The 12,724-nt window shown below is 40.6% G+C and overlaps 1 protein-coding gene across 3 annotated transcripts in view; it reads right to left on the bottom strand.

Annotated features, from left to right (window-relative positions):
* The window catches only part of LOC145469953 (armadillo repeat-containing protein 8-like), a 45,172-nt gene that overhangs the window by 11,686 nt on the left and 20,762 nt on the right, over positions 1-12,724 (bottom strand). For all 3 annotated transcript variants that reach the window (XM_081453774.1, XM_081453776.1, XM_081453775.1), the window contains 10 exons: positions 10,703-10,795; positions 9,443-9,599; positions 8,804-8,894; positions 7,953-8,016; positions 7,265-7,340; positions 6,743-6,870; positions 5,860-5,916; positions 5,523-5,774; positions 4,786-4,878; positions 3,873-3,946 (listed from right to left, as the gene is read on the bottom strand). In XM_081453774.1, the coding sequence (XP_081309900.1) occupies positions 3,873-3,946; positions 4,786-4,878; positions 5,523-5,774; positions 5,860-5,916; positions 6,743-6,870; positions 7,265-7,340; positions 7,953-8,016; positions 8,804-8,894; positions 9,443-9,599; positions 10,703-10,795 (1,085 nt within the window). The remainder of the gene's footprint in view (positions 1-3,872; positions 3,947-4,785; positions 4,879-5,522; positions 5,775-5,859; positions 5,917-6,742; positions 6,871-7,264; positions 7,341-7,952; positions 8,017-8,803; positions 8,895-9,442; positions 9,600-10,702; positions 10,796-12,724) is intronic.

Below are 12,724 nucleotides of genomic sequence, written 5' to 3'. Positions count from 1 at the left end.
AAACAATATAGCGGACGTCGAGGAGGAAACTTTGCTGCAAGCAAATTTATTTCTTCTTTTAGTCAACCTATTTTGAAATTCCCTTGGCACTGCATCTCGCCGATCCAGAAGGTAGCGTTTTCAATCGCTTCAGATAACGACCATACGCAGTTTTTATGTTGCGGAATTTGACCTCCGCCTCAGTCGCCGATAAATTAAATTTCTCCCCGATTTTTTCCCAGCAGTGAGCCTTTTTGTTTTTGTCTTTGAAATCTTTACTGTTACGGTGGTAAACGCACTGTTATTGCGCAACTTCCTCCATAAATTTCTCGTTACTAAAGTTACGTTGTTCAACGCCAGCCATGTTTACAACAAATAAGCGGTTGTTTTGTTGCAAAGAAGCGTCGAATCATGGGTCGGAATTCAAAATATTATGGGATACGTTTCGATCGCAGATCGCAGAACTTTGGTTTCCATATGATCGCACGATCGCAATTGTTCGCAGATGATCGCAGACGATCGCAGAAGATAGAACATGGTTCGCAGGCGATTGCAGAAGTGTGTTTCCGTATGATCGCAGACGATCGCAGAACTTTTTGCGATCTGCGATCCGCGATCGTCTGCGATCATATGGAAACCAGCCTTTAGTCACCACCAAGACCAGTGTGAATAACACAGAATAATGAAATGATCATACCGACATAAGAAAAACATAATCTTTTCTTTTTGTCATTATGTCGATGTCTGTTATGTCATTATGTGGCTAACGTGAACCCGACAGTATCAGGTCTTGTAAAGATGATACCGTGTTCTTTGCAATTGAGAAAGCGATCAGCATTGCATTTCTCCTCAGGTTATCGGTACAGAGTAAAGCAAATAGGTTATAAGAGCAAAGCTAACGATCACTAGAACTAGAAAGCTGACGTTTCGAGCGTCAGCACTTCGTCGGAGCAAACGCGAAAATGTGAGCTCATCCAGATTGGCTAAGGCGATTGACTTACCTACATCAACTTCGTATATGTAATCGCAAAAAAAACTCGAGCAAAAAAAGGTTAACACTACGAATGCCGTTTCAAAATTCTTTCAAAATTGCACGAGCCCTTAGTCTATGAAAGCGCACGCTTTAATTTACACTGCAGTGCAAATTGAAAATCAACGATATATTGGCCAAATCTTAGCCAATCACAGTGGAACAATTTTCTCAGTCATATTATAAAATTTGTAATCAACTAAGTGCTTTGCTTCCCCGCAGATGCAGCATCAGGACTAAATTAGTTTGATCTCCAGGAAACACTTTAGTACAGTGGACCCCGTTAATACGGTCACCAACTAGCCATGAAAATGTGCCGTATTAACGGGGTAGGGTCAAACCTCACGACAGCTTAAAAGGATGACTTGTTTACCATTGTTATTTGTGCGATACCATTATTGCAGCATCAGCTGACAAAGAGTGCCAGTATTGATCCATCAAAGAATAAGTCAGATGAATAGTAATAAATAGTTTAATCTTAATTTGTCATCAGCAGCAGCAGCATGAAGCGTTCCTTTATTACTCAAATTTAAACTTCATTTAAGGAAACCAAAAAAATGTAAATTTATCCTTTGATTCCATTTTATTTTGCCTTTCGAGAAAACCAAGCGGTTTCATCTCTTGTAAGCTGAAGCGAGCGACTGCTGGAATATTTTCCCTTCGCCGGCGAATGAGTACGCTGAGTACCCTGGGTGCTAGAGGGGTTTTTTTCGTAGCCAAGCTGCGATTGTGATCGCAGCTTCGCTACAAACAAAAAGCCCTCTGGCACCCAGGGTATACGCTGAGCATCAAAATAAAAGAAATTGTATATTCTGTGCATGAGTAAGATTTTCGGAGTTTTCAATTACCCTGTGTCTATTTTTCGGTGTTTTAAGAAATGTTATTCATAAGTGACCGCAGTCTATTGATCTCGTTAGCACTGTTCGCTACTGGTGGAGCCCATATTGGAATAAATAATTATTTCATTGCAGTAGTCGGTTTTCCGGAGAGCATTTCATAGGAGAATGCTTCAAGTTGCGAAATAAATTAAACTATTAGTAAAAGTTATATTGCGCAAATTAACATATGGGTATGATCAAATGCACTAGACAGTTCTGTTCGCCGCCGGAAACAACATTACATGTTTAGATTTAGAGACAAAGTGTCAGGTATCTATCAAATAGACTATACTGTAATACTCGTATGCTTTTTGATCTTGTTATTGGCAAGCTTTTCTGTTCATGTAGTGGTGATTTGCTCAAGTAGTAACAATAACTCACACGTCTTAACTACTTAATCAGGCATCTAAGGATCTTCCACTCGTGTTTTTCTTGGTTTTAATGTAAGCAGTAATTACAGACCTGCATGTAAATTTAAAAAATTAGTTTTCGTTTCACGGTTATCCCGAAAATGTAAGCTACATTTTATAAAAATAATACATCTGAAAGAGTGATTAGTGAAATACTTCACCGCCTTCGTCTAACAACAGAGGATAATCGCTTTAGTAAGGAAAGGAATCGAGAAAAAAACACAGCTTCGAGAAAAAATCTTGAATGTCAACCCTAAGTGGCGTTAAAAAATTGATTGGATGTGATGAACAACGGGCCATGAAAATTTGCCGTATTAACAGGGTGGCCGTATTAACGTGGTAGAGACAAATTTCATGACTGGCCTATGCTGAATGACGTCTCAACAGATATATCACGGTTGCACTTCTAAACAACTGGCCCCAATTGTTCGAAGACTGGATGACGCTATCCACCGGATAAACGCTATCCAGCGGGTAAGTGTTAACAAAAACAAACCACGCTATCCGCTGGATAGTGATTTATCCGGTGGATAGCGTTATCCACCTTTCGAACAACTGGGGCTTTTTCTTTAACTCTTCAACACCCAAATTTCACAAAAAATCCCGTTTTTAACCGCTAAATGAGGTTTTGGCTGCCATTTTACCACCATTTTTGCACCAAAACTAATAACGTTCTTTTTCACTTTGCTACGTCAGAATGTCGTCGATATCCAAAACCGCCTGTTGTGTAGATAGGTCTATCCTAGCTCTACTGTCTGCTTATCAAGAATAGCTGGTGACACTTAAATTGATGACGTCACAAGTGGTACAATGAGCACGACCACTCAGTAAGCGTAATGCCTGCATGGGAGTCAAAGGGTTAACAATCTTCCGAATGCAGATATAATTTAACAATAATTTAAACTTGAAAAGATGAACTTAGCTGGATCGAGTGGCAGTATAAACGGGGTTAAATTATGAAGGATTATTATACAGGCTGGGATTTCAGAAAGTAGCCGTTGGCCGTGTTAACTGGGTGGCCGCACTTACGGGGTCTTCTTATGAAAAAATGTATGGGCGTTTCGCCGGGACAAGAGAAAAACAGTGGCCGCAATAACTAGGTGACTGTAAGACGGGGTTCCACTGTACTGCAAGAAACATCGAGAGAGAGAGAGGAAGAATATTGACATCAGATGGTGTGAAGTCTCATATTGATCATGCTGAAGGATACCAGAGATTCCCGAGGTTACAAGCCAAAGACTTTGTGGTGCTCCGACTTATGTGTGCTACTTGGAACGAGAAAAAAAATGCCCAGTTTATATTTCATTTAATCTCAGCAGTGTACGTTCATTTCTACTGGTTTGGTTTTCGTTTGTAATCATGTTGAATAAAAATTAATATTACATGAGCTTTTTTCAGATTTGCGCGGCGTTGGGTGCATGCGTGTCATGAGCGTTTTTTTCTTTTCAATCAGCCAAGTTTAACGTGTACACGATTTACAAACGATAGCTCAATTTATGCTATACTCTGTCATGAATGTGCGCCTGAATAAGCTATTTACAAATTATCAATAAACATAAAAGTAATAGTTCTAACCTGAACAACTGCTCCGGTCCCAACACTTCCAGGATTTTATTTTTGGTTAAATGGTCCGCCTGATAAGCCATGTTCTGGGTTACGAGAAGAAGAAAGAAAGTAGTAACGTTATTGTAAATAGTCGTGCGTTTTTGTCATGAGCCCCTGGCTCGGGAGATTGGGCGACTGCTCCCTACGTTTACGACTTAAAGTTACCTTGCCCTAATTCTCTGTTCGCTCTGGTTATCATCACCACAGTGAGTACACATGGCCCGAGCACAACTACAGTATGCGCCACATAAGTCCGCTATTTTTAGTTCTAATCCAATAACCTAAAGACATCTCTGAGCAATCCCAAGTCTACTTTGGTATTACGTTTCTCGTACTTACTGTGATTAGTTCAGGAAACTCGCGATGGTTTCACTTGCTACAAATCAATCTCCTGTATGAATTGTGTGCCCGCGCTTTACACACACGAGCTTGCACGTAAAGGCCGCCGCACACTAGCCGATTTTTTGTCGGCCGACAAAAAATCTTCACTTTTCGGCTAGTGTGCGGTGAATTCGGACAAGTCTGCGACAAGATCGGGGCTTGTCGGGCGATATCTGACAGTGCTAGATATCAAAACGTCTTGTCGGGCCTTGTCGGCTAGTGTGCGGTGGACCAGGACAATTTGACGGGGCTCGCGCGCGCCTCGACCAATTAGGAAATGTCATGTAAGTCACGTCACTGGAATAGGCGCCATCTTGATTTTGGGTGACTCGGCCCCAAGCCTCAACGCGGTTAGTCGCGACAAAAAATCGGCTAGTGTTCGGCAAGCTGATGCCCCGACAAATTTTAACCCGATTTGACCCCGACAAAAAAATCTGCAGTTCTACGACAAAAAAGTCGGCTAATGTGCGGCAGCCTTAACTTTCCTCGTTGTTCTACCTACCATTAGTGCCCAGACTCCATTTAGTCGCAACGCAGTTTCCTGGCGCCTAGTCAAATTTGAGAGCAAGTTCACAGCACCTGCTTCTAGTATGGGCTAAAACAGCAAAAGCAAATTAAATTAAATATTAGTAAACGCCTGGCAAATCTTACTTCTTATAAATGATCTCAAACGTTTTACTCTGTCTGACTTGAAAAACAGTTCTAAACACAAATTTAACACACAAGTGCGAGTTGAGCCATTCGCTGACGTGAATTTTTTTATAAGGTTAACAGGACGAAACACGCAGGAACTGGAAGCGAGAGGAATCTCTTAGGGAACGAAATGCGTGTAGGAAGACGACAGCCTAATTTTTCAAGAAACGAGACAAGACGCGTGAGAAAATGGCAGTGTATTGCACATCTTCCTGTACAAAGCAGGCAAGTGAATGACATTATCATCTTAGAAAGTAAGTTCAGCTCAAACATCAATGGAACATGGTGATTTCGGCGGGGAGAAGAAGGAAATACAATCTCAGAGAACCTGGATTTTTAAATTGTCCTAGCACGTTGTGGCGCCTACTGCACAAAGTATCTTATTTATTTGCGCTCTCGCCATAACCGCTACTGCCTCTGTTACCGAGGCTCCTCAATCTACCCCTGTGAAGCAGTCGGGATAATTTGAAACCCATCTTAGCCGGGGTTTACTGCAATGATTACGATTCCAAATGATTTTAAGAGTGAAATAAATGTGCTATTTACCTCTTTACTCGGAGAGAACTCCAGCAGTAGATTACAGAGAGCAGAAGAAGCAACAGTCATCATGTTATCAGAGGCGTCCTGTAATAGCTTCATAATTGGCTTCCAAACCGCTGTGTCCTGGAAACTAGTTCTTAGTTGCTGAACAGAGCGTGAAAGACTGTGGAGACACTTCACTGCCGCTAATTTGACGTTGGTATTGGGGTCTTCCAAACCGGATACCACGTGATCCATTGTACATTCGATCTCTATTATCTGCAATACAAGCACTGTGGTTTAGTCAGGACACTGATGCCCGCATCAATTTTACATCCCTTATTTATCTCATTGATGTACGAACCTTTTTTCTGATGTCTTCATCGTTCGCTCCAACTGAAGCAAGGGCTTTAAAAGCACTCTGGTGGAAATAACAAGAATACAATAGACCAATTTCGATATATTAAAATTCAGCCTAACACAATAGACCTCAGCACGAGGCTCCGTAGCCTGCAGAGCAGGCGAAATTTTTTCGAGCGAGCGCTCACATCGTAAAAGGTTTAGCCGCCATCTTGAATTTTTCATGCAGTGGAGGACTGGGGAGAGAAAGAAAGTTTTACCAAGGGGGTGAATGATAGGCAAGAGGAAGGATAGGGGAGGGGTGGAGCGAAGAAAGTCTTCTCATTTTTCCCCTCCCCCATCCCCCACCGTCTAACATGGCGGTCTAAAAAGGCGGTCGCAAGGTTGTAACGCTAACTCGCGCCAATAAGACGCCTGCACTGCAGGCTAGAGGCTCCGGGGAATAACAGCAGAGTTTGTGGGGTTTATTCCCCCGAGCCTCGTGCTGAGGTCTATTGTTTTAGGCTGAATTTTAATATATCGAAATTGGTCTATTATCATGGCAAAATTGGAAAACACGTCACTGCAATGAGAAAAAAGCAGACGCCATTGTTTGGAAAGTCACTAGGAAATTACCTTTAATTGTTATGTGGCTGAGATTTCACCACTTAAGGAATGTTTTATTACTTTTATCTTTTAATCACTTATTAATCTTTTTGTTCATAACCTTCTAACCATCTCTCCCTCTGCCTCACAAGACGCCAATCAGTAATTTGCCAAGCTTTCTGCCCTAAACTTCTTCCCCACAACCAAACCCCTTTCCCAACTTTTCCCAAACTCATTCCCCCCCCCTGTTTTTTCAGAGTCCCTGTAGCTGCCTGTACCCTCCCTACCCCCTTAGAACTAACCTCTCTCATAAGAGCATATGAGCTGTCATCCAAATCACTTTTCACCAAGAAGCCTGTCAGTGTCTTTATTAAGTGATCTGAGATGGCTGCTGTCCTCTGCAATTCAGTATCTTCTTCAATGAGAAATGCTGGAAAATATAAGCGTTTATAATAATGTAGCACTTGCACGCATGTTCTTAAATTTATGTGTCACCACTGTATTGGTGGCGGTGTTTTCTTCTTGCCCCGTCCTCACCTGAATGGGCATAGACGGCATAGACTATGAAAGGAACATTCTGATCAGCCTATGTAAAACACCAATGTGTATATGTGGGGTAACGACAAAACACTACGTTCAAAGCAACACGGATTGACCACAAGAGTGCACCAAAACACATGTTAATGATGGTATTAAACTGCCACAAAACAAAACTTACAGCTATTTTAGAGCAGTTCTGAACATCAGAAGGTGTGAGCTGTATCTAAGTGATAATTTCTACATTTTGAAAGAATGAAAACTGAAGTGTAGTACAGTTTACTTACCTAAGGTTTCCGCTGCCTCAGCTCGGACTGTGAGAATTTTGTCCCACTTACACATTCTGACTGCCGTGGCAAGAACCTGATACATGTGTAGAATAAAACAATAATAATTAACAGGAGGCACTGGACGGTATAAAGGTTAATTCATGCCTTTCTACTCAGTGTTCGATGTTTTGTTTTTGAGTAATAACACTACTTTTCTCTCACAAAGTTCCTCTTTACCCAGGGATACAGTATCAGTCAAATGTAAGTTGGCAGTCAGCTTGTCTTGTTTTATCTTGAAAGAAGAATCTTGTCTCACAAGACAAAGGAAGGGGTTATCTTATATTTGACTGATACTATGGGTTCTTGTGAATCATTGGGGAAACCTGACAGTGAGTCAAAATGGTGAGGGTTATCTGTGTGATGATATATATTGGTAATAGAGTTACACACCTGTTGGGCAAAACTGTAGCAAATTAACCAGTAATTTTGACATTTTCAAGACTTAGCTACCTTACCCTAAAGTGAATTGACATCCCTTAAAACGTTTCTACACGAATGTATGCATGTATATTATAGGCCACAGAAAGTGACTTTTTGGAACCAGACTCACAAATGGGAGAGACATCGATAGAATGATTAGAACCCTACAGTTTAGAGGAAGAAAAAGTAACTGTCTTGAACAAAATAGCTGTGCAATGGTACATACCTTGATCAGTAGTGAATGGTTTTCAGCAGCTGGGATTGCACCTGCTCTGTGCATATTTGTCAAGCTGAAAATAAGATCAGCAAACACTACTGAGACTACTTAAGGCAGGGTTCCATACTCGCTACAGTAAAAGTTGAGCAATCATTGTGATCATATAGCAACTGTAACAACACAACGCCCAATTGTTGCAACAACAATCTCTAAGATAGACTTCAGCTTTAACTCCATGATTGTAGCAATGATTACTATCACAAGGAGGCCAGTCACCAGAGACTGTCAGCAGCAACTGTTGCATAAAATGTATCACAATGCAGTGTGTCATGTTTTTTGATTGAGATCATCTTGAACAGTCTTTCCCTTTGTAGTGATTGTGGTGATCATATGGAAACTGGCGGTTGTAAGAATTGTTCATTATTTTTTTTGCAATGATCCCAAGGATTGCAGAAATTATAACAGACTTTTAATTTACATGGAAACCAGCATTAAGTAGGTGTTTATATAGTACTTGTCATGTGGTGCATGTGGGGCAGGGACAAAATACATGTACAACAATACTTTAACACCAAAATTTCAAATAATAGTAAGATTTTAATTGGTCGTGATTAATAACTGTTAAAATGTAACAAGGTACTCACTTGGGGAAAAAAAACCACGGTGATGATACTACCATTATTTTTGTTACTGCTAATAATATCCAGGAAAATTTGGTACAGGTATTTTTGTTTGTTTGTTTGTTTTTATTTCTAATGAAGATCACAGCCTTATTTTTGTGTAATTATAGGTTCAAGCAAAGTAAGAGCATGACAAAGACTCTTGAGAGAGAGTGAACAGTCAAACAGTAACATACTTACCACTTAGCAGCTCCAAGTTGAACCTCATCTGGTCTGTCTCTTGACAGCAACCTGGTAAAGACCTGAACTAACTGTTCACCTTGATGTGTTGCTACATACAAAATAATACAAGACTGCTTTACAAATCAAATTGACTTTGTATTGTATGTAATGTTTGTATTGTATTGTTATTTAGTATATGTCACTTAATAACCACTGACAATGAATTGTGGTAAACATGAATCTCAAATACTAACAGTACTTATCTCATAAATAAATAATGTGCTTGTTTGTTATCATAATCTCAAATTTCACAGTTTTTTTATGTGCTTTGTTTCTTCCAGCTAAAGAAATTGAAGAATTAAAAAGTCCTGCATCTAAGTTCAAAATTCCACATGGAATCTGAATACATTGTAAATCAACTGGTACAAGGAGTGGGAGGAACTTAGTCCCTATGATGGTGAGCCTTTGTGTTTAACCTTCCAAATCTACTTGAAATTATCTGGCACTAGAGACCTATGTTGTACAACCAAACTTTTGCACATTAATTATGAATTTAGACATTAAACAGCTCATTTCAAATGGCCAGTCCCAAGTTAACATGGGTTTTCAAACCAGTATATTTACAGTCTAAAAACAACACAATCCTGTAGTCAATACCTGATTTCATGGCCAATGACACAGCTCCATTTTGAAAGGACATGGCTGCATAACACTGTAAAGCTGGATGTTGTATCTTGGGGATATCACACACCAAGAGAGGCAGTAAAGCAGTTACTGCTCCCATGTTACATAACAATGCTTGATGAGCAGGACCCTGAAAATAGAGGGATAAACAAGTAAAAAAACTTGTATGGGTATTGAGTAACTGCCTTTCCAGAGCTTCACACTAAGAGGAAGACTCTTCAGTGCTCCAGTATCTGTTGTAACATTTTCCTCAGCCACATAATCTCTGCACTGAACCGTGAAATACCTTATTTGAAGGCTTTCATGCAAAAAGGGCATATGTGGCATTTTGGGTCAATTTTTATTTTTTGCAGGATCGAGCTAATTTTTGGCGGACTGACTTGTTTTGACATGAAAAGCATCGTTGCATAATTGTTTTTGATGATTTGCACTTCGTTTTCGAGAAATATCGTATGCAAAAAAAAATCCGTTTTCCGAGCGGCATCTTTTGGAGAGAATCCTTCCAAGGTGGATTTTGACACAGCGCGAACTTAAACGGTTATGTTTAGCAGCTTTGACAGCACAATTTTTTTTAAATAGATGTTTTGATTTTTGAAAGAAGTAGAGAAATAAACCGGAAAAAATCAACCAACCTCGTATCGAACTGGTGTCACGACAAAACAAACTCGGATGCTGCCCGTTCAGCACCTTATCCGCTTGTGCTAACGAAGTAACAGTAAGAGAATTGCATAATTATATACTGGACCACATGCCCAAAGATCCAAAATGGCGGCTGTTCCATGATGTCGCATGACGGTCACCTACAATCGTGGACAAAACCCCTTGGGACACTTAATGTAATGTAACAAATTATCTGTTTTACAACTGAAGTTTGACAAAAGAACTGCTATCCTTTTAAAAACGCATTGCTGTTTCCCCACCCCACCCCACCTAATACAATGTTGAAAATCAGGAGAATTTGCAGGTTCTAGGTTTCGACATTGTATGTGGGGTGGGGGGAGAGGTTAGGCAGCTGAAGTTGTATTCGCATCTGGCTTGTGTGCAAAAGCGTCAAAAAACCAAATTTGTCCCAAGACTTTTGTCCATGATTGTAGATTTTTAGTGGAAAAAAGAGCAATTGCTCACAGTCTACAAAAATCTCTGGGTTGTAGTAAGTGCTTGTTACTCAGGGCTGAGCGTTTGACACAGTTAACATTACACAGTGACTGCAACCTGCAACTGAAACTTTTTTACCTGACAACATTTGGAGAGGATTAAAGCTGCACCTTCAGCATTAGATAGAGAACTTGACAGCAATTCAACTAACTGTGGAACTATACTTGGGTTCTGAGAAATAAGACAAATCATAGCACTTGAATTCAATAATAATGATTATTTTATTATATTCATATTGCTTTCAGCTTGGGGAAACAGCATTAACATTTTGTCAGTTATGGCTGCTGTCAATCAACCTGCTGGAACTATTTTTGGGAAACAATAAAATTAATACTTGACCACTATAGAACCCACACTTGTCTATGCATTTTCATATACATGTAACATTGTAACATTTTATATTTTTACCTTCAACTTCTCATAAATGTTATCTAGCGGTAAATATATATTTTAAGCACCAAATGGTCTGGATAATAGCAGGCAAGAAACTATTTTTAAGAACTGGACAACAACTTTAAGTTTAAAACAAGACACGTTTTGAAAAACTTAAGTTTTCGTGTGCGGGATGTAATGCCTGTTACATCGGTGAGACTAGCCAACATCTCTAGGTGTGCGTTCCTGAGCATCTGAGCAGGGACAGGAATTCACACGTATATCAGCATTTGCAGCAATCCCAGGCATGTCGGTGTTTAGCTAACAAAAACTGCTTTTCCATTGTGGATTGTGCACCCAACAAACTACAACTTATGTTGAAGGAAGCAACACACATCAAATGGGAGAATCCCACTTTTAACTCTCTCGTTCTGATATTATTCTTTATGTATAAGTAGTATATAGGGTAGTCGGCAAATACCATTTCGCAGAGGGAGAAGTATTTCCTCATTTTGAAACCGCCAGCTTTAAGTCCGAAGCTCGCAAGCTCGCTTCGGTTAAACCAGGGAGTTGCAAAACGGGAAATACTTCTCCCTCTTTGAAATAGTATTTGCCAACTACCCTATATACTACTAAGGGGAGGGAGGGAGGGAAGGGCGCAATTGGAAACAAACGAGCCCACTGTTATGCCGCCCGAGCCGCGATGTCTCGAGCAACAAACAAGTGTGCGTGGCTGATGCGAGGCCAGAAAGAAAGCTGCAGACTTTCCGAGGCTATTCAAAACCTCCCTCCAGAGCCTCGTGAGATGATTCTCAAGGAGTATGTTGCAATCAAAATCAAGGAAAACAAGGAAATGGGGTGGGGCAAGGTCCACGAGCATATTTCAAAACTGCATTTCTGTGAATTCAAGCAGCAGATTGCACCAATGATAATATGCTTCAATTATATGGTCTGCCCTTTCGAGGGACATTGTTTCCCCTGTTTCGAAAGGGAGGGAACTCTTCATAAAGTATCGCTAAGTCCACCGATGGAGTTAATACCTCTCATAGAAGCCAGCCCTAAGTACAAGAATTTTTTAAAAGTATGCTCCTGGGATGGTTATAATTGGCATGAGTGGTTCCTTTTTGGCAGGGCGAATTAGCGAAAAACTTCAGCATCCGCCTCAGCCATTGCAACGACGTCCTCGCGCATTATATCGCGAGCATCTTTTTGCCACTCAGGTGTGAAATATTCATTCACAAGAAACGCAACCAAGTGGAAGCAGGCAATCATGTTTTTATAACATGCAAACAAAACCATCTGTTTCTAAAAGTCAGTTCGAAGCGGGAGGGTTCGTGATTTTTTTTATCATATCGGCTTCAACTCTGCCGCGGATGTCTTTCTCCAGTTTCTTGATATCAACCTCGGTAAGCCCTCTCTTTGATGGTTGGCGAAGCATCCTTGCTCAGACCTGATCTTTCAGAAAGTTATATTGTTGAAACTCGGAAAGGATGGTGTCAAACTTGTGGGAAGACCCATCATTGTTGTTCAAAGCATTGGAGAGCAGTCTGTTGACGGTATCCCGCTTGGCAACGGCGAGTGTGGTAATCTCTTGATGTTTCTTTATTTTCAAATCGAGTTTTTTGCTGGCGATTATCAGCCCCGACAAAACAAGAGCGAAGCATCCACCAGCGCCGCCAAGAGGAACTGCTGCCGGCAGACCAACCACAGACAGAGCGGAGCCAAAAC

Source organism: Orbicella franksi, chromosome 15, assembly GCF_964199315.1.
Source record: "Orbicella franksi chromosome 15, jaOrbFran1.1, whole genome shotgun sequence".
Lineage (NCBI taxonomy): Eukaryota > Metazoa > Cnidaria > Anthozoa > Scleractinia > Merulinidae > Orbicella > Orbicella franksi.
Note: the sequence above shows the minus strand (reverse complement) of the source record. Positions and strands in the feature narration are given on the sequence as shown.